Below are 22,631 nucleotides of genomic sequence, written 5' to 3'. Positions count from 1 at the left end.
ACGAGAAGCTGGATGTTACTTCGGCGATATCGCAGGAAATCTTGGCAGGAATGTACATGATTGCTGGCAGCGGTGGTCACGAGAGAGTACCGTCGCAGGAAGACTGGGCTCCAGAATGCCACGAGGCACCACTGTGAGGGAAGACCCTCGTGTTCGGCTTATGGCTCTAGCGCATGGTACTGGATCTGCAGTAGCAGCAGATGGCACCACAGGATAGCTCCGAGCCAGACACACTTAACGTGCATTCCACTGACACCAAACCATTGTCATTTGCATCTTCAATGGTGTCAAGCGTGAACTCATTGGCGGCAAGATGGAGGTCTGTAGTGTTTTATGATGAAAGCTGGTTCCTCGTCGGTGCAGTGATGGCCCTGTGTTGGTTAGAAGGATGGCAGTTGAGGTCTGCAACCAACCTGTCTCCATGCTACACACACTGGAGCTACACACTGGAGTTATGGTCTGGGGTGTGATTTCGTATGACAACAGGTGTACTCATGTGGTTAACTCACGCATCCTGACAGCAAATTTGTGCGTCATTCAGGTCGTTCGACCTGTTGTGCTGCCAATCGTGAGTAGCATTTCAGGGGATTTGCTCCAACGGGATAACGCCCGCCCAAATACCGCGTTGTACTCAACATGCTCTACAGAGTATCGACATGTTGCTTTGGTCTGCTCCATCACCAGATCTGTCTCCAGTCGAGCCTATATGGGACACAACTCCAGCAGCTTCCACAGATAGCATTAACCGTCCCTATATAGACCGGCCAATTGCAACAGGTGTGGAACTTCATCCCACAAACTGACATCAGCAATTCTTATAACTGAATGCATGCATGTCTGCATGCTTGAATTCAACATTCCGTTGGTTACGCCACTAATTAATGTACCAGCATTTCAGAACTGCAATGTTATCATTTAAATTTGTTACCTAGACAAATGTTTTCGCGAAAATTGATTCTAGATTAATTATTTTTGGTGTTGCGATTTTTTTCCGTCCAGAGAGAATTCTCATTTTCTGATGCCCATTCGGTTCTGTTCGCTCTACATCTACATTATTACTCTGAAGTTCACAATTAAATGCTTGGCAAAGGGTTCATGAAACCGCATTCAAGTTATTCCTCTACCGTTCCATTCTCGAGCGGCGTGCGGAAAAACAGAACACGTAAATCTTTCTGTTGGAGTTCTTACTTCTTTTATTTTGTTAGGATGATCATTCCTTCCTACGTGAGTGGGCGTCAACAAAGTATTTTCACACTCTAAGGAGAAAGTTAGTGATTGAAATTTCATGAGAAGATCCTGCCACAACGAAAAATGCCTTTATTTTAATGATTGCCATTGGTATAAACAAGGCTTCACATCAACCAAGTAGCATCTGATTTAGTGACGCTAGTGTTGACCGCCTCCACTACGCCAACCCCACAGCTGAGCGTGAAGGAACGATTACTTTGGTGCGCCAGTTAGACATGAACCGTGACGAAATGTCACGGTTGGTTCTATGCGTGTCCTCCTTGTCTGTAGCGCGTTCGTTTTGAAATTCCCGCTTCGCGCTCTGTTGTTGCCTTATCATAGCCACAGGGGCTTTGCCGTGTTTGCGAGAGAGCATTGGTCTGGAGGAGGAACTCTAATTGCGGGGGTCTGGGAGCGTACAGGAGGCCACGCCGTTTTGTTGATGTTTGGCGTGACTCGTGTCAGGTGTGATGCGTCGTTAAAGCCGTGATAGCAGCCAATGTTATTGTTTAGGAGGCCACGCTGTTTTGTTGATGTTTGGCGTGACTCGTGTCAGGTGTGATGCATCGTTAAAGCCGTGATAGCAGCCAATGTTACAGTCTTCGTCGCAGGTGGATCCAAGGGGATGAGGGCTGGTCGTCCATTGAAACTCCTATCCTACGGATGTCGTCGGACTTAAAGTAAGACAATAAGTTTCCTTTACTTTACGTCTATGGTCACAAACTTTTTCTTAACAGATTGCCGGTTTCGGTCTATAATGACCATTATCAGAACTGTTTCATAAAAACAAAGTCCTAATGGCTTGTTTTAAACAGTACTGCTACTGACAACATGACTCGTGCATATGATGTTATTTATATATATTTGACGATGCTTGTGCTGATTCTGCATTTAACATGTGACGATGCCACTAAGACTGCAGTACATTAGGACTTTATTTTTATGAAACAGATCTGATGATGGTCATTATAGACCGAAACCGGTAATCTGTTGACAAAAAGTTTGTGACCATAGACGTAAAGTAAAGGAAACTTATTCCATATACGGGTCACCGTTTTATTTGCGACAATGTCGCAGCTTGTGATTAAAGTAAGACGTTCTGACCATTATTTTGAGTTATTTGCAAGCAACTGTGCATTCCGGCGTCTACGGTAATTCGGTGAAGATTATTTGTTTCGTCAGTATGTAAATGACTGAACAAGGAGCAGTTTATTTAATGTTCACCTTATGCTCGTGTCCTGTGTGTGCTGTTTGCGAGTGTAAACTTGACTCTCATGTTTGTCTGTTGATTTTGAGCGCATCATCAAATACTGGATAGACGTAGTGACTTTCAATTAATTAGCTAGATTCTTCCTGTTCCCCGTCACGACGCGTGTTAAATGGCAAAGTAGAATTGTAGATCTTGACTTGCTACCTCATTTGCGTGGCTACACTAACAGAGCCTAACCTGTTAACTAATAAAGGCTTGTGGTAAACAAAGGTATTTAAGTATATTGTTTTAAAATATTATCTGAAATGTGTCAATGATTTATGTTGCGCTAGTTGATCCTGGGGTATGAACGGATGTGCTGGCACGTCTGCCGTGTAAGGGAATCCTGCTAGTTTTGATTACCTTCTGAGCAGAGTCCTTCCTCGATGCTTGTTTTTAGATACGCCGCTAAACTGGTTAGCGCATGTTGTGGCTATTTTAAATTAATCACTGCCCAATAGCCCAACACAGTTTGTCGGCTGTCAGAAGCCGTGCATGTGTTATTTATTCCTTTATTCTAGTTTATCTATAAGCATGTTGTTTAAATGCTGCTTGGAATCCGGCTCTGTCTCTCATCAAAAAACAGAGGGACAGAATTAGTGCTACCTCACCTGTTGATTAATAGTAACTATCGATATTTCTGATGTTGGTTATCTTTGTTTGTGTTGACACTTGTTCTGTGTTTGGTGTCTTCCTTGTTTCTCCTCTGTGAACCGAGGTATTAAATTTGGTTGCACATTCCTTCTTCCTTGCATTTGTGCCTTGAGAATGGCAGGGTGTGCTCCTGTCGAAATATCGGCGGTGTTCGACGACGACACCCGGCAGCAAACCCGTAAGTTATTTGAACAGTCAATTCGTCGGGAAAAGTTAAGGTCTCACATTGTTTACCTCTACGGGGAGGAAATGTATAGTTGCCTGCGGAGACTGGATAAAATTCTCAGCAGTAGAGTAAGGTTGGAATGTGCATTATCGTTTTTATTGAAGTGTCGATATCATAGTGTGGTTCCAACGTTTGCTAAGGTTGTGCATCATATTAATTCTTCTGCCGCCAATCGCATCAAGCAACGTGCTGGTTTAGCTCTTGTTCGTGAAAGGATCCACTATACTCGCCCTCAATTAGATTTTGTTTCTAAGGAATTATTTCAGCTTCATTTAATGATGGCGTCAAATGTTTCTGAATTTTTTTGGGATTGGGTGGATGGCGCCTCTTGGTCGCAGTCGGACTGGGAATTTCAATCTGTAACTTCGTCATTCGGCGAAGTTTGAACGTTTCCTTGGCTCAGTGTCTAATTCTAATTCTCGACGTTCTGTGATTAATCTCACGGAGAAAACGTTTGACGACGCAGCTTTGTCTGTGCTGGGGAAAGGTTTGAACTTCGCACCGACGCCTAAGAGTTTGCCAGTCGTTGATTTTATTAGTTCTATCGAACAGGCTGTTTATAAACTACCTTCCGAGGCTGCGGAAGAGGTTAGGAGGGAAGCTTGTCGTGTGAGACCGGGGCCCGTCCACCCAAGTGTAACATTACAGCAGCTGAGGCGGCTGCTTTACGTTCACTTATAATGGATCCTGATATTGTTATTTTACCTGCAGACTAGGGAAACGCCACAGTTTTGTTAAACAAGCACGATTACGTTCAAAAGATGCAGTGTCTACTTTCTGATTCGGCGTAGCGCAAAATCGGTGCTGACCCTATTAAGAGTGTTGAGAGAAAGACAAATAACCTCCTGAAGAAACGTTCTTTGTCACAGGAAACTATCAAGAGTCTTAAATCTTACCGTGCTGTACCACCTAGATTATATGGCCTCCCTAAGGTCCATAAAGAGGCTGTCCCGTTGAGGCCTATTGTTTCTAATATTGGTGCTCCGACATATCGTGTAGCTAAACATCTTGCTAGTTTGTTGAGCCCACTAGTAGGTAGGTGTGAACACCACATTAAGAACTCTGCAGATTTCTTACGTCGATTGCAGGGATTGCGTTTGAATGACTCTGATATTTTAGTCAGTTTTGATGTGGTTTCTCTTTTCACTCGCGTTCCTCTCTCTGATTCGTTGCAGCTAATTGAATTAAGTTTGGTGTCGAGTTAACAAATTTGTTTCGACATGTGCTGACTTCCACTTACTTTTTGTTCAATGGTCAGTACTACGAACAGACTGATGGAGTTGCAATGGGAAGCCCGTTGTCACCTATTGTGGCCAATTTGTTTATGGAGGACTTTGAGGATCGTGCTTTGGAGTCAGCGACCTTGAAACCTGCGGGTTTTTTCAGATGTGTAGACGATACTTTTGTTGTTTGGCCTCATGGTAGTGAGAATTTAAACCGGTTTTTGGAACATCTGAATTAAATCCACCCGAATATTCAGTTCACTATGGAGGTGGAAAAGAATGGATGCCTTCCCTTCCTTGATGTGTTGGTCAAAAGGAAGACTGATGGTACGTTGGGACGTTCTGTTTATAGGAAGCCTACCAACACTGATTTGTATCTGCGAGCTGATAGTTGTCACCATACAGCTCAGCGTGAAGGAGTACTTCGCACCTTGGTTCACAGGGTCCACGTTATCTCAGACCCCGAAAGTTTGGCAGCTGAGCTATCACATCTCGAAGTCACCTTTCGTCAGGATGGTTATAGTGAGAGGCAGATCAAACGTGCGCTGCGCCATCAGCCTTCTGTGCAACGGGTGAGTGACGATAGCAACGAAGTGGCACCTAAGTCTACGGCCTTTTTGCCTTACGCAGGAAGCATTTCCAACAGGATTGGCCGTATTTTGCAGAAATATGATGTGAAATGTGTATTTCGACCACCTTCTAAGATTAAGGCCTTGTTGGCGTCCGTAAAAGATGATCTTGGTTTGCGTAAGGCTGGGGTCTATGGCATTCCTTGCAGTTGCGGCATGTCATATTGGTCAGACGATCAGGACTGTGGAAGACCGGTGTATTGAACATAAGCGTCACACACGCTTACAACAGCCGAGCAGATCCGCTATTGCAGAACATTGCCTTGACACCGGTCATCCTATGGAATACAACAACACGGAGATTCTGGCTTGCACGTCCAGCTATTGGGATAGTGTTATTAAGGAAGCTGTTGAAATCGAACTATCAAGCAACCTTATTAGCAGAGATGGTGGATTTTGTTTAAATGCTGCTTGGAATCCGGCTCTGTCTCTCATCAAAAAACAGAGGACAGAATTAGTGCTACCTAACCTGTTGATTAATAGTAACTATCGATATTTTTGATGTTGGTTATCTTTGTTTGTGTTGACACTTGTTCTGTGTGTGGTGTCTTCCTTGTTTCTCCTCTGTGAACCGAGGTATTAAATTTGGTTGCACATTCCTTCTTCCTTGCATTTGTGCCTTGAGAATGGCAGGCTGTGCTCCTGTCGAAATATCGGCGGTGTTCGACGACGTCACCCGGCAGCAAACCCGTAAGTTATTTGAACAGTCAATTCACCGGGAAAAGTTAAGGTCTCACAACTTATTGGAGGTTAACAGTCGTCATAAGGTGTTGTGGATGCTGCACTTTTCTGTTATTCATTTTAATGTTCTAGCCAATGTGTAAGCTTGCTAATTATTTTCTCTTTACATGAAGTGTGCCTGCCTTGATGTTATAAGTGACTGTTTCATAACCAGTTCTTTAACGCGCCTACGCGCATATGTGTATTTATGGGAGAACTAGTGTTTTCCCCTGTTGAACTTCAACTAAAGTGCAGAAAACTGAATCAGGTGTTTATTATTTTTCTAGTGCTATTATCTATCAAGTGTGTCATTTTCTTCGTCTGTTATCAAGTGTTGCAATAAATGAAAATTGCAGTGAAGTGATGCGCTATTTTAGTTGTTCCCGTGGTTTCCTATCTCCGCTATGGTTAATCTAAACTCAAAATATTTGTTTAAATAGTGGAGGGAGGTGAGTGTGTCCCAGACGGGTGACTCACATGTCCCAGAGTTCTTCAGCGGAGGGCTGTTCGCAGCCGAGCCCCCGCAGAGTGTCGACCAGCGAGCTGTGGTAGTCGCGCAGCAGTTGGCGGCCGTGCTGCGCGCGCATCTCTGGCGTGGTGCACACGTACAGCAGGTTGCTGATGTCCAGCGCGGGCGACGCGTACCGCGCTATCTGGAAGTCGATCAGGCACACCTGCAACAGGTCGCCACCCAAGTCAGTTCAGAGACATTCAGGAGAATCAAGATTCAAAAGAATTAAAGACATTAGCTCGTAATAGCGCACACTGAAAATTTGTGCAGAACCGGAATTCGAATTCAGATCTCCTGTTTACTAGGCAGATGTGCTGACCGCTAGATCCAAATTCTCAACTTACACCTCATACTACTGATGCAGTTCCCCTGATCATGAGCGTCATTACTCGCGGCATCTCGCCGATTCCCGCAAGAGTTGGTGCTTGGTGCGCATCTGCACTGGAGGGATCACTGGCCTTCATCAACTTAGTTGTGTATGTGGTGTCTGTTCTTTCGGGCAGAGAGAATTTTGGTCTGATGAGAGGCTTGCAAGGGTAGTCCACGCGACTGTGGTGGCCACTGTGTTTGGAAGCCCTAGCGGTCAATGCATCTGCCTAGTAAGCCGGAGACCCGAGTTCGAATCTCGGCCTGGCACAAATTTTCAACTTGCCCCGTGGATATAAATAAAAAGCTCACTGGCAGCTAATGTCTTTAATTACTTTGTGTCTTGATTCATAGTGGCTGCAGGATCAAAATGGGGCCTGACGAGTCCAAAAGTACAGATGTCACATATATTCAGGTGTGTCATTGCACTGTGCATATCGACTGCAATTGCTCAGGTTGTAATACAAGGCTTTGTAAGCTATCAGGTGCTGCATGAGCCAAGTTGGATCCTGGAATTCTCACTATGTCACAAGATATCAACTAACGCAACTAGCTTTCATACTTTGCTACAAAATTACAACTTATCTAACTTATTTTCTTTTAGCCCGCCCGGTTGGCCGTGCGGTCTAACGCACAGCTTTACGGACGGGAAGGAGCGCCTGGTCCCCGGCACGAATCCGCTCGGCAGATTTGTGTTACCCGGCCAAAGTGTGGATGGTTTATAGGCGGTTTTCCATCTGTCTCGGCGAATGCGGGCTGGTTCCCGTTATTCCGCCTCAGTTACACTATATCGGCCATTGCTGTGCACACAAGTTCTCCACGTGCGCGTACACCACCATTACACTACCACGCAAACATAGTGGTTACACTCGTCTGGTGTGAGACGTTCCCTGGGGGGGGGGGGGGGGAGTCCACTGAGGGTCGAACCGCACAATAACCCTGGGTTCGGTGTGGGGCGGCGGAAGGGTGAAATGGATTGCCGTTGTCGTCGTGGGGTTATGGACCCCTGTGGCTGCGGCGGGGACGGAGCCTCTCCGTCGTTTCTAGGTCCCCGGTTAACATACAATACAATACTTTCTTTTAATGTACATGGTGTTCCAAAAAGATTCTCTGAAATACAGTTTGAATTTGTACGGATATGAAATGGAACCATCAGATATATTCAGTCGTAGATACAGTAGATAACAGATTCGGTCCATTGATGCGATACTAGGAAAAAGCAATCAGTCAACAAAGGCGATTGCTTATAAAACACTCACGTGACCCACACTAGAATATAGAATATTGCACATGTGTTTCGGACTCATACTACTTAGAATTGACAGTGGATTTTGAAGCTACACAAGGGCGGCACGTGGTCAAAGATCTGTTGGGCCAATGGAAGAGCGCCAAGGGATGCTGAAAAACCAGAACTGACAGATGTTTCAAGATAGACGTCAGCTGTCCAAGGAAAGTCTGCTTACAACGTTCCAGAAACCAGTATTAAGTGAGGTATCCAGGAATGCTCTGCAAGGCCCTCCGTATCACGCCCGTAGGGATAACAAAAACAAGATTAGATTAACTGCAGCACTTATGGAGGTATTTAAGTAGTGATTCTTCCCAACCTCCACATGCTGATGGAATGGGAAGAAACCCTAACAGTGGCAGAACAGGATGTACCCTCTGCCATTCACTTCACAGTGGTTTTCAGAGAGGAGGTTTAGTGCAAATGTAGAAGCTAACAGGAAAAGAGGTCTGGTTGGCTCTGAGCACTATGGGACTTAACAGCTGTGGTCATCAGTCCCCTAGAACTTAGAACTACTTAAACCTAACTAACCTAAGGACATCACACACATCCATGCCCGAGGCAGGATTCGAACCTGCGACCGTAGCAGTCGCGCGGTTCCGGACTGCGCGCCTAGAACCGCGAGACCACCGCGGCCGGCAAAAAAGAGGTCTCACAAACATATGTATTACTGGCTGAAACGTAGGCCAGATCGTAACTCAAATAAGCGTGTTTTTGCAATCTAGACAACTTACAAAGTGCACTGCATAAAAGGACGACATGCTGCTGAGAAATACATTTATGTAGCTGAAAAAATTATACATTTGAAGATGAATTTGTCCAGATATCTGAGAGCGCTAATGTGCACGTTCCTGGGACACAGGAGGCCAGCCACCTCACAATGGCAAACTGGAACATCGCTCAGAGCATCAGTGTGGGGTTCTTGTGTGGAACTGTCACTGGCTTTTGGAGCACTTTCGGACATCACTTGGTGTGCGCGCATAGCTAGAGGGTGGCACTTGTGGCTGCTAATCAGAGGGAGCAAGGCAGGCTGGGCGTCCTCACTTTACTGTAGTAGGTGTGGTATCAGCAGAATAAGCAATAATTATTTTCGGAATAAACCTTTGTGCAGTTTTGTTGGAGAACGCGTGCTAGAGAGAAAATCAAAGTGCGAAAGCTTAGACCTATTCTAAAGCAGACAGAGGCGAAAAGCATATAGCGAGAAGGTCAGACGCAAGCCAAGTCGCCTGTAAACGCACGGTTGCCATGGTAACTGGTACGTCACTGCTGGGAACATGAAAGGTGATGCAGGCTGCTTGAGCTGTGCTGCCGTGCGCCTCTAGGTTACGGGAAGCCAGTTGCTGTGGTGCCGCCTCTATAGGTTTCCCTTGTTCCTGTGTGCAGTGGTACGGATGAAGCCCAACCATGTACAAGTACTAATGTAATGCTTTTAAATGAGGACATCATTACTTCCTTGTAGGAGTTTTCGTTCTCAAGGAGATGTGAAACTGAAGGATATGAGATTTTGAAGAAAGGACGCCCAATACCGGCGTTACACCTTCAGAAAAAGAAGTTCGAAACACGTGCATTCCGGCTTCATGGTATAAGCAGCACAAGTGGTTATGTGCTAGTCCTACCAAAGGAAACTTATTCTGCTGGCCATGTTTGCTCTTAAGCACTGTATATTCCCCTGAAGGTTTCAACGATCTGAAGAATATGTCTAGAGGTTTATCACAGCATGCTTCTTCTAAAGATCATCTAAGTAGTTTTACTTCATATAAAGATCTATAAAAACAAGTGTTTAGTATTTCAGAGCTACTTAACGAACATTACAAACCAATGAAAATCGGACACAGAAATGAAGTGAAAACTAACAGAGAGATCATGAAAATTTTAATTGGTGCCACATATCTTTTGTGCAATCAGAACTACCATTCAGAGGTCATGATGAACACAAAAGATCTCTCAATCCCAGAAATTTCAGAGCTATTTTTAAACTTGGTATAAACAGAAAAGAAGATCTGAAAGCACATTGGAAGAAAATTGGCTATTTCCGCGATTTTTAGAAAACTATACAGAATGAACGGGTGGAATGTATAAATGAGTCTCTCTGTGAATAGATACATTCAGGTTTGGATAGAACCTAATTTTATGCTTGCATTGTGGACGAAGTAACAGGAGTTCTGGGCAAGTCACAGTGCTCTGTTTTTATGAGACTGATGAACTGTAACGCGACATTGAAGAACATTTTCTTGGTTTTCATGCTGTTGAGATCTGCTGCTGCTTCATTCACTGAGCTGTGGCCTGTTTCAGAATTATGATATAAAGAACAAACTGCTGGCCCAAACCTTTGATAGTGCTTCTGTTCTGGGAGCAGAATTAAATGGCCTTCTAGGTAAGGTCCATGAAATTGCCACCCAATCTCTTTTTACGCACTGTTATGCACACTTTTAAATTTAGTTTTATAGCATAGCTGTTCCTACATAAAACCAGTATCTTCTTCGCGCTTCAGGGTATTCCTGCTTTTCCCACCTGTCTTCCAAACGCACAGCCATTGTGGACAGTACTGTTGGAAAATACATTTCTTCCAATAGTAAACTGAAATGGAACTGTAACGCCAGAATAATATACGCCATTCTCGAAAACTGTCCGGAGCTAATTGAGATTTTAAATGAAATAATTGGCAGTCCAGACTCTAGTGCAACGAGTACGAGAGAAGCCTGTACTTTCAAAAATAGCCTCCTAGAGTTTGTTTTTCTTCATTTCTGTTTTTGAAAGCATATTTTTAGACTACTTTTCAACATTATTCAGAAAAAAATTATGCACAGTTTTGTAATAGTGCTGTCTCAGAATGCATAGGTCACAGGAAAAACTTCAGAAATGAAGCTAAATTGATTGACCTTTTTAGATTCCATGAGATGCTCGACTAATTCTAACCTAATGCTTCTGAGCACAGAGCTGAAATGATGGGTGAATTCGTTGGCAATCCATTGATGTCAAAATACAAACAGGTGCACTTCGACCCACTGGATAATGTTGTAACACAAGTAGAAACAATATTTCACATGGGGATAAACCGCTCCTACTTAAATCAGGTGACACTGCTCAGTTCGACAATTATGCTCAGCTTGTCCCTGTAGACTGACTGGGTGCATTCATTAACTACGTCTACAGGGTAATTCGTGCGCGGTCCTTAAGTCGCTCGCAGTTGCGTGTAAAACTAGGGACTGTATTGTCCTGCCAGCATAAATATTCTACTCTGTTAGTTTGGGAGACATAATAAGATAATGACTGAGAATGAAATGGACTAAATTATTCCAGAAGCTTTCAAACTATTTTGAGTAATTGCTACCGTCCTTTCAACAAGTGCTTCAGTTAACAGGAGTTTTTCTTGTCTAAAGGGGGGTAGGACGTCAAACGGGCCGACTTCGAGAAGGAGAGGCACCACAGGACATTTCAATTTGCATTGTCTATACTTTTACAAATAAATTCATAAAACTTTGTCAGCATGACCAGGAAGGATTCAGGATTCACACTCATAGCAGTGGAAGTTCAAAAATACGAAAAGATAAAATTTTTTAAATGTGAAATTTCATGATTTTTTTCACTTACTGTTGGCTGCATTTGTTCCTATAGGTACACTTTTCTTCATAAGTAAGAGAGATTCTTCGATGAATTTTGCACAGCTTACAAACCATACTTACAGGTGTATGAAACTCTAGAATTTATTTAATCTATGGAAAAATGAATGAGCTGTTACATTTTAAACTTCGTGTTTAGAGAAAACTCGAATTTTATAGTTAATTATCCCAATTTTTACCACAGTTTTTAACAGATTTGGGAAATTCTAGAGTTTCATACACCTGTAAGTATGGTTTGTATGCTGTGCAAAATTCATCGAAGAATCTCTCTTACTTATGAAGAAAAGTGTACCTACAGCAACAAATGCAGCCAATACCAAGTGAAAAAATGATGAAATTTCACATGTAAAAAAATTTGTATTGTTATGTTTTTGAACTTCCTCTGCTATGAGTGTGAATCCTGATTCCTTCCTGGTCATGCTAACAAAGTTTTATGAATTTATCTGTAAAAGTATAGGCAGTGTAAATTAAAATGTCCTGTGGTGCCTCTCCTGCTCCAAGTCGGCCCGTTTCACGTCCTACCCCCCCCCCCCCCTCCCCCCTTGAACGCGTAAAAAAGTATTTGACCAACAGCATGGTCCAGGGTTGCTAATTAGTTCTTGCTTGTACCTCAACTGAAAAACCAGTACTGCGAATACTTGAAAGCTGAGACACATGGTATGGCGATGTCATCGAAAGATTCGCGAAGAAGACAGAACGTCGAGTTAACTTGTTTTGCACGTAACAATGCTCAGAAGCCCAATTTACCAGTTCGTTTGTACATAAAACTGAGTGTCCTTATTATTATTATTATTATTATCCGTAGTAACAGCCGTTGTCGTCGTCCTTTTAGGAGTAACTCTAGTAGTGATGGTGGTGGTCGCTAGGAACGCCAGGTATGCGTACATTAAAAGGGAAAGAAAGGAGGTTTTCCAATATGTTTCCTGGCCTCTCCAGAGTTTAGGCCTATAATCCGCCACTGGTGGCGAGACACCCTCTCGACGTGCTTGCAGCGTGGGTCGTGCGTGAAAGTGCGTATGCAGCGGAACAGCTGAGGGGGGCTATCGATCTGCCACGTGGCCTGCGGACGGCAGCGCATTCAGCCTTCTGCGGCGCTTTTACGTGGAAGGAACGTCCGCAGTTGGCAGTGACTAGAAGGACCTACACTCGCGCAGACTACCCCTCACAGATCACCTGTTGAATAACCACGGCCTTTGGCGTTTTCGCTCTGTTTGCTAACCATGTATCAATGTATCATGTGAGAGTCTATGCTGCCAGTGAAGTGTAGGAATCCAAAGCGCAGGAAGCATCTTAAATACATCCGATGTGGCCAAAAGTCTTTGAAAAAGACTCTGGAAACATGTCTCTGGACTCCCAAAGGGTGTACATTTCAAAACAATGATGTAGCCCAGTTTCGACGACACTTAAATAAAATGAAATGAGGTAATTTATTTAGTGAATAAATTATTAATGGTAAAATTTATATAATGATTGTTACATGTTCTCGGATTTAGTTTTACTTACTTTCATATTCCATGAATCATCTGCGCGATAAATCGTAATGATGTGGAACGAATTATTTTACATTTCTCTCGGAAATTAATTCGTAAATATGGCTACATAAGGTTTTCTCTAAAAAAATACACAGATACGAGTTAGCAATTCCTGCCCACTACTTTTCACACATTACAACAATAGAATTTCTTCTACGGAATAAAACAAGTTGTCAAGGAGAAACGTTTTCAGTTTGTTTTCAAATTTTGCTTTGCTGTTTGTCAAACATTTATTCTGGGTTGGCGCATAAGTTCGTAGCGCTTTTCCATAAATTTAATAAACACAGTAGATACACGTAACAGAGACTTTAGCCATCAATAATTTTCGACGCACTGGTCTTTCCAACCCAACAAATGGTTCAAATGGCTCTGAGCACTATAGGACATAACATCTGAGGTCATCAGTCCCCTAGAACATTTTACAACTGTTTGACAGCGCTGCGGTAACTTTTCGATTTCGCGACTGTAGAAATCACGTGGTATTGAGGCGAAGAACTCGTCGGACAATGTTCGGAGTCCATTTTGATTCGGAAAGGAGGTTCCTTGAAGGTTACACACTGGACTCGCATTCGGGAGGACGACGGTTCAATCTCGCGTCCTGCCGTCCCTAAATCGCTCCAGGCAAACGCCTGGATGGTTCCTTTGAAAGGGCACGCCCGACTTCCTTCCCCGTCCTTCCCTAATCCGATGAGACCGATGACCTCGCTGTTTGCTCTCTTCCCCCAAACAACCCCAACCCCCTTGAAGGTTATTCGACAGGGTGCGGAAGAAGTGGAAATCTGAGGGCGCAATATTAGGTGAATAAGGTGGGTGGGCAAAGACTTTCCAACCCAACAAATGGTTCAAATGGCTGTGAGCACTATGGGACATAACATCTGAGGTCATCAGTCTCCTAGAACTTAGAACTACTTAAACCTAACTATCCAAAGGACATCACACACGTCCATGTCCGAGGCAGGATTCGAACCTGCGACCATAGCAGTCGCGGGTTTCCAGACTGAAACGCCTAGAACCACTCGGCCGCACGGGCCGGCTCCAACCCAACACCTGTATGGTGTTTTTAGTCAGTTTAGCAGAATGCGGGTGGGCGTTACCGTGCAGAAGCATCACGTCGCATTGTCTTCTTGGTCGTTGTTCTAGGACAGCGTCTGGAATACTTCAGAGTTGTTGACAATAAACGTCAGCAGTGATCATTACATCTTGGGGAAGTAATTCGTGGTAAACATATTGAGACTATTCCACCGGCCGGCTGAAGTGGCCGTGCCGTTCTAGGCGCTGCAGTCTGGAACCGAGCGACCGCTACGGTCGCAGGTTCGAAGCCTGCCTCGGGCATGGATGTGTGTGATGTCCTTAGGTTAGTTAGGTTTAATTAGTTCTAAGTTCTAGGCGACTGATGACCTCAGAAGTTAAGTCGCATAGTGAACCATTTGAACTATTCCACCAAATGCATAACATTACCCTTTGTGGGTGCACACAGGTCACTGTACGGGGAAACGCTGCTTTCTTGGGCTCAACTATTCCTTTTATTTCACACTATTTATCGTCACCAGTACCGATACGGGGTAGGAATGATCGGTGTTGCTCACGAGCCAATTGGTGACCAGCAAGTAGGTTTTTCTGGTTTCAGCTTACAGCGTGCACTACGCATACTTCCCATTCTTGACCCTTCCACATTGCATGCAAATGTTGCACCATGGTGGAAAGATCACAGTTCATCATACACTCCTGGAAATTGAAATAAGAACACCGTGAATTCATTGTCCCAGAAGGGGAAACTTTATTGACACATTCCTGGGGTCAGATACATCACATGATCACACTGACAGAACCACAGGCACATAGACACAGGCAACAGAGCATGCACAATGTCGGCACTAGTACAGTGTATATCCACCTTTCGCAGCAATGCAGGCTGCTATTCTCCCATGGAGACGATCGTAGAGATGCTGGATGTAGTCCTGTGGAACGGCTTGCCATGCCATTTCCACCTGGCGCCTCAGTTGGACCAGCGTTCGTGCTGGACGTGCAGACCGCGTGAGACGACGCTTCATCCAGTCCCAAACATGCTCAATGGGGGACAGATCCGGAGATCTTGCTGGCCAGGGTAGTTGACTTACACCTTCTAGAGCACGTTGGGTGGCACGGGATACATGCGGACGTGCATTGTCCTGTTGGAACAGCAAGTTCCCTTGCCGGTCTAGGAATGGTAGAACGATGGGTTCGATGACGGTTTGGATGTACCGTGCACTATTCAGTGTCCCCTCGACGATCACCAGTGGTGTACGGCCAGTGTAGGAGATCGCTCCCCACACCATGATGCCGGGTGTTGGCCCTGTGTGCCTCGGTCGTATGCAGTCCTGATTGTGGCGCTCACCTGCACGGCGCCAAACACGCATACGACCATCATTGGCACCAAGGCAGAAGCGACTCTCATCGCTGAAGACGACACGTCTCCATTCGTCCCTCCATTCACGCCTGTCGCGACACCACTGGAGGCGGGCTGCACGATGTTGGGGCGTGAGCGGAAGACGGCCTAACGGTGTGCGGGACCGTAGCCCAGCTTCATGGAGACGGTTGCGAATGGTCCTCGCCGATACCCCAGGAGCAACAGTGTCCCTAATTTGCTGGAAAGTGGCGGTGCGGTCCCCTACGGCACTGCGTAGGATCCTACGGTCTTGGCGTGCATCCGTGCGTCGCTGCGGTCCGGTCCCAGGTCGACGGGCACGTGCACCTTCCGCCGACCACTGGCGACAACATCGATGTACTGTGGAGACCTCACGCCCCACGTGTTGAGCAATTCGGCGGTACGTCCACCCGGCCTCCCGCATGCCCACTATACGCCCTCGCTCAAAGTCCGTCAACTGCACATACGGTTCACGTCCACGCTGTCGCGGCATGCTACCAGTGTTAAAGACTGCGATGGAGCTCCGTATGCCACGGCAAACTGGCTGACACTGACGGCGGCGGTGCACAAATGCTGCGCAGCTAGCGCCATTCGACGGCCAACACCGCGGTTCCTGGTGTGTCCGCTGTGCCGTGCGTGTGATCATTGCTTGTACAGCCCTCTCGCAGTGTCCGGAGCAAGTATGGTGGGTCTGACACACCGGTGTCAATGTGTTCTTTTTTCCATTTCCATGAGTGTATTTACCAGTTCCCGGTAGTCTGACTTGGATCATTGTGGGTTACTGCGTTTAAACGGCCTTCATCAAATCCCGAAGGTCTTCCTGGAGGTGGAGAGACACTAATGTCAAAAGGTTCCTCTTTGAGACGAGAAAACCATTTTCTTGCCGTGGTCCGTCCGGTGGCATTATCCCCATACAAGACCCAAATGTTTCCGGTTGCCTGCGCTGCTGTCGCACCTGTATTGAATTCAAACAGAAGGATATGTCGGAGTTGTTCATATTTCTCCACTTGACGCAGCTTCACTCACAATCTCCAAATAACAAGACAACGGTGTGTAAACACAAATAGCAATAGTGAACTAAAAATAAAAAATGACAATCGATAAATAAACCCATGATGTGCACCAATCTAATATCATTGGATACGTTATCAACAATTTTAGTCACAACATTGTACAGCCCTTTTTATGCTGAAGACAACCTTAATGTGGAGTAATCAATGTCATTTTTCCTTTTGGTGTTGTAATTGTGTATCATGGTACCTTTTCAACTCTCGTCGCGAGAGTGAGACAGAAATTCGATTATGGTATTCTTGTGGAGGTATTATTTGGATGTTTTTTTTATTTTGATGTAAGTCCTATCAATTTTTGTTATTAATTTTCGTCACGATAGATTCCTTTGTTTGGCCTGCATCTCGTGTTCGTGCGGTAGCGTTCTCGCTTCCCACGCCCGGGTTCCCGGGTTCGATTCCCGGCGGGGTCAGGGATTTTCTCTGCCTCGTGATGGCTGGGTGTTGTGTGCTGTCCTTAGGTTAGTTAGGTTTAAGTAGTTCTAAGTTCTAGGGGACTGATGACCATAGATGTTAAGTCCCATAGTGCTCAGAGCCATTTGAACCAAGATTCCTTTGTTTAAAGGAGCGTGCGATACAGTGGAGGGAAACCCGTGCTCAGGGGTAATTGGCGGTTGGGACCAAGTAGGTAATAGGAATCCGACTGATGAGTAAAGTACCCTCGGAACTCGCTTATGAGAGTGATATAATTTTTTAGAGGAACATCTAATTTGGGGGGGGGGGGAATATAAAATGGTGCAAATCACGACAATATGCTATTTTAGTGCTGGAATCGAGTCTATAAAAGGACCCAGCAAGGTCACTCATTTCGTTGGAACAACAAAACGCAATGTACGTGTCGTCTATTTAATGGTCAACACAACGTACCCACTAGGTGCCATGTTAGGGAAGTTCTTTTATTGAGAGCTTATAGACTATGAGTAATAGTAAGAGTTTCTAATTAGATTGTAAAATTGATTGCAAATTAAATGTAACTAAAAAATTAGTAATATGAAGTTCCTAAAGATAAGTTTTACTTTAAACACCGTTCTGCAACACCTGAAAAAAGCGTAGCAGAATTATCTGATGATTTACCCCCAGTTGCTTACTGTCACCAGCAGATATTGCACTGGTAAAAACATTAAAGGTTCATCTATGTACCACGCATAGCGTACGGTGCAGCAGAGCCTTAAATTAATTATTTTCCACATCTATGGTCATTGTCAAATACCGCAATACTGTCTCCAAATCTGAAAAAATGATCAACAAAAAAAGTGCGATGTTTTCGTGAAATTGCTATCAGAAACATGATATCGAACTCTAAAGAAAGTACTGCAATGCTGTTTTAATGTCTAAACACATGTGGCCTGATAAACAGGCAGTTACACTTCTTTATGGAATATGAGAACGAGTACAGAACATACTTTCCCTAAATAGTCAAAAACCAACATTTGCCTGTGCAGTTTAATATGAGCATGAGTATGAAACATACCTTCACAAAGAGTTAAAAATCAAGATTTGTTTATGCAATATAATTAACAAATTAATAATTTGGAGTTGTCAAAGACGAATGTCTTTTAGGCACTATACCGCAAAACTTAAAAAACGGGAAATAAAAGACACATATCCGTCGAATTGGTGTAACATGACTGTGAACTGTAAAGTATGCGCCAGGAGAGGTAGGAGCGAAGACAATATATCATTCTTACAAATGACTGGTACCGAGTTGAGATTAAGCACAAAACGTTGTACCATAGTTATGGCTCAAACTAATTGTTTTACCTCATCTATGATGCTTTTCAAATGTCACAATATTCTAAAATGTCCGTCAAATGTGTCAGCAATGCAAAAAGGGTAATATTTACATTACTACAAAGTTTAAATGCGTAAAGTATATTCAAATTGATGATGTGTATAGTCTTCACCGAACTTTTCCATCACCGATTTAGGATGGCGCGAAGATAATGCATCATCAGAAAAAGTACAATCGATGCAAATTATTACAAATGGTTAACAAACTGCTGCGATCTGGACTATGGCTCCCTAAAATGCTGTAATCAACTACATCAACATGTATTAAAATGTCGCCAATGACAACACGACCGGCCGGCCGAAGTGGCCGAGAGGCTCTAGGCGCTACAGTCTCGAACCGCGCGACTGCTACGGTCGCAGGTTTGAATAATCCTGCCTCGGGCATGGATGTGTGTGATGTCCTTAGGTTAGTTAGGTTTAAGTAGTTCTAAGTTCTAGGGGACTGATGACCACAGCAGTTAAGTCCCATAGTGCTCAGAGCCATTTTTGAACAACACGACTTTCTGAAGAAAGTAGTTTTTAACACTTTCATTTTAGGAAGGAAGAAGGTGTTTTGCTGCGCTGCATCACCTAAACTGCGGAACGACGAGCTTTGTTTACACACATTCACGAGGTGACTAAAGACTGTGACAGAGATGTGGCACATCCAAAGACAAATGGCTCTGAGCACTATGGGAATTAACATCTGAGGTCATCAGTCCCCTAGAACTTAGCACTGCTTAAACCTAATTAACCTAAGGACATCACATACATCCATGCCCGAGGCAGGATTCGAACCTGCGACCGTAGCGGTCGCGCGGTTTCAGATTGAAGCGCCTAGAACCGCTCGGCCACATCCCATCTAAGGGCAATGATAGATTCAATATACGAAAAACAAAAATGTATGATAAAATTATTTATCATCTATTTTTATATGTAACGTTTCACATACTTCGCAAGCACAGTAAGCTTCAAATTAACTATTCCAGCAACTAAACTATGTGCATCACTTATTAAAATACACGCAAGTTGCATAATGGAAGTACGGATAAAAACTTTCAGGTTATGATGAAAGTTCAATAGGCATACCACAATTACAAACTCTATGGATATTCAAACTAAATGTTTCCACATACGAATTTCCTGTATAACTTATTAAAATAGACGCAACATGCGTGCGTATTGTAATACGCAAGAATTCTGCGAAAATTTGAGCAAAATAAATTTGTATTATATGCAAGATTTCTCACACTCTGTAAGCACAATGTACCTTCAAATTAAATATTCCAGCATCTAAATTGTCTGTATTAGTTATTAAAATACACACAGATCACTTATTGGCACTATTTAAATGTATTACAAGTCAGTAGACGGCCGTAAGAGGAGCGTTCAGTGAGTAATGCAACTTTTTTTTATCGGCCAATTTAGGCTGAAAAAATACGGAATTTGTTGTGGGACATGACGGAATCTCCCGCTTCGTCCTTTGTAGATTCATGAAGTTCCGTTAGGTGGTGGTGCTATAACCCTTTTAGGCCCTCTGGCTACAACTGTGTTCATTAATATTTAGTGTGTCTCGGTTGCAACAGAAATATTTTTCCTGAATGGAAACCTCATGTAATGTTTATGTATGAAGATAGTATCTGTTCTTTCGGACATGTCCGACAGATCGTTGGAATGAAATTACAGTGAAATGTATACCCTTAGCTGCATACAGGCGTTGATATATGTCAACGGGGACAGTCGGAAATGTGTGCCCCGACCGGGACTCGAACCCGGGAGATCCTGCTTACATGGCAGTCGCTCTATCCATCTGAGACACCGAAAACACAGAGGATACTGCGACTACAGGGGCTTATCTCTGGCACGTCTCCCGTCAGACCCACATTCGCAACTTAATGTCCCGCACTATATTCATAGTGCCCCTGCCCATCACACTCATGACTCGCGGCTTTACTGCCGATTCCCGTAATAGTTCGGGCACCGTTTGTGCACAGAAGAAGATGGTCAAATGGCCGGTATATATATATACACCTCGTAAAAAAACCTTGGTTCACCTGGCCCGGGTGATAGTACCTTGTGAGGGTCCCTTGCCAGGGATACGGCGAAGACCTCAACGGTAGGGAAGACGGAGATGAAGATCATCGGTACGGCGGAACTGGCGGAAGAGGCAAGCATTATCAACAAGATAAAGCATATTGAAAAGCCCAGACACGTCTGTGTGGCAACCACCGGTACTCTGGCCAGCGTCTGTTCACCATGTGAGGTGCGGCTGAACACCAAGCTCCAGGAACTAACAATCCCTGGTTCTAACTACCCAGCATTAGCTGGAACTTAATTACAAGCAGTATGATTCGTACAAGTAAAATTAATATTACCCCAGGTGGCCAATCCACTCGCCCTGTGGCGACAACCAAGCTATCGGATTCTGGGGAGCTTGGGCTCGTACGACAGAGAAAGTCGGAGTTCTCTAGTAAACGTCCACGAAAGTCCCATACATTTATTGGCACTTTTAACATTCAGACACTAATTCAGACAGGCAAACTTTATAATCTTACAACAGAACTCAACAAACAGAAAATTCAAATCCTTGCTCTCCAAGAGACCAGATTCACTGATTCAGAAACAATAGACTACAACAATTACCGTATCTTTAAAAGTAAAACAGACAAGAAAATTGGCAAAGGAGCTGCAATATTTGGCATGGCTTTTATTGTAAATAAGGACACCCTTGACTCTGTTATAGACATAAATCAAATCAGTAACAGACTAATGACCATGCGAATCAAGCACACCAACAAAATATATACATTTATTAATGTTCATGCACCTACCAACATTGCCAACAAAAAAGAACCGGAGAAGACAGAAAAATTTTGGGAAAAACTCGAAACTGAAATGTCCAAAATTCCAGAGGAGGATGTAAAAATTCTTCTAGGGGATTTCAACGCGCAAATTGGCAAAGAGAGGAAATATAAAAAAACAGTCGGTAATTACCCTGCACACAAATTCACAAACAAGAACGGTATGAGACTCATCGAGTTATGTCAGCAAAACAACCTAAAAATCGTGACAACATCACTTCGAAAAGACCCCAATAAACAAAAAACATGGAGATCACCAAACCTTCAGCTTGGTGAATTTCAAATAGACCATGTTGCGATCTCCTATGACTTCCAGAAAGAAATACACGACGTTCAAGTCCGCAGAGGGGCAAATATAGATTCTGACCACTACCTTACCAGAGTTAAAATTAAATTCACTCCAAAAAGGAAACGCCAAAGGAAATCACCACTAATTCCCAAATTTGACTTGAAAAATATCAAGGAATCAGAAATTACAGAAGCATGGGATAAACAACCAACAAACAACTGGAAAGATTTCCGAACGAAAATTATACAGAAAGCAAGAGATTTGATTCCGTTAAAGAAAATATCCAAGCATCCATGGTGGAATTCGAATTGTGATAACGCATTAGAAGAGAGACAACAAGCCTTTTTAAATTACAATTGTGACAAATCAGAAACCACACAACAAACATTTTTCAAAGTGAGAAAACAAACAGCTAAAATACTTAGACAAACTAAAAGAAAATACCTTAATGAACAACTAAACACAATTGAAGAAAACTTTAAGAACCACAACACTCAAGATTTTTATAAAATATTCGCAAATCAAATCAAAGGATACACTCCACAAAATCTCTGCTTCCGGAAACAGAATGGAAAATTGGCACTAACTAACAAAGAAAATTGCCAAGAACTAGCTAAATATTTCTCACAACTCCTAAATTGCCCACAACCAAGTACAAGATTCCCCAGAGTACAACCAGAACACACGAATGAGACTTCACCACCACCATCTCAAGAAGAAATTTATAGTCACATTAGAAAACTCAAAAACAATAAATCACCGGGAGAAGATGGAATTGTAGCTGAACTGCTGAAAAACCTTGGTCCAAATTTGTTAAAAGAGATCACTAGCATCATCCAAGAAATTTGGCAGACAGAAAATATCCCAGAGGAGTGGAAGTGTGCACTAATTCACCCATTGCACAAAAAGGGAGAGAGATCAGACGTAAACAACTACAGAGGCATTTCACTTTTACCAGTTACCTACAAAATTCTATCTGCATGTCTCCTAAAGAGGGC

The 22,631-nt window shown here is 43.6% G+C and overlaps 1 protein-coding gene across 1 annotated transcript in view; it reads right to left on the bottom strand.

Annotated features, from left to right (window-relative positions):
• Positions 1–22,631, bottom strand: part of LOC126187739 (uncharacterized) — a 330,635-nt gene that overhangs the window by 20,072 nt on the left and 287,932 nt on the right. Inside the window, exon 5 of the mRNA XM_049928989.1 lies at positions 6,406–6,602. Coding sequence (XP_049784946.1) covers positions 6,406–6,602 — 197 coding nt within the window. The remainder of the gene's footprint in view (positions 1–6,405; positions 6,603–22,631) is intronic.

The sequence above is a fragment of the Schistocerca cancellata genome, chromosome 5 (assembly GCF_023864275.1).
Source record: "Schistocerca cancellata isolate TAMUIC-IGC-003103 chromosome 5, iqSchCanc2.1, whole genome shotgun sequence".
Taxonomy (NCBI): domain Eukaryota; kingdom Metazoa; phylum Arthropoda; class Insecta; order Orthoptera; family Acrididae; genus Schistocerca; species Schistocerca cancellata.
This window is presented reverse-complemented; position numbering and strand designations above follow the sequence as displayed.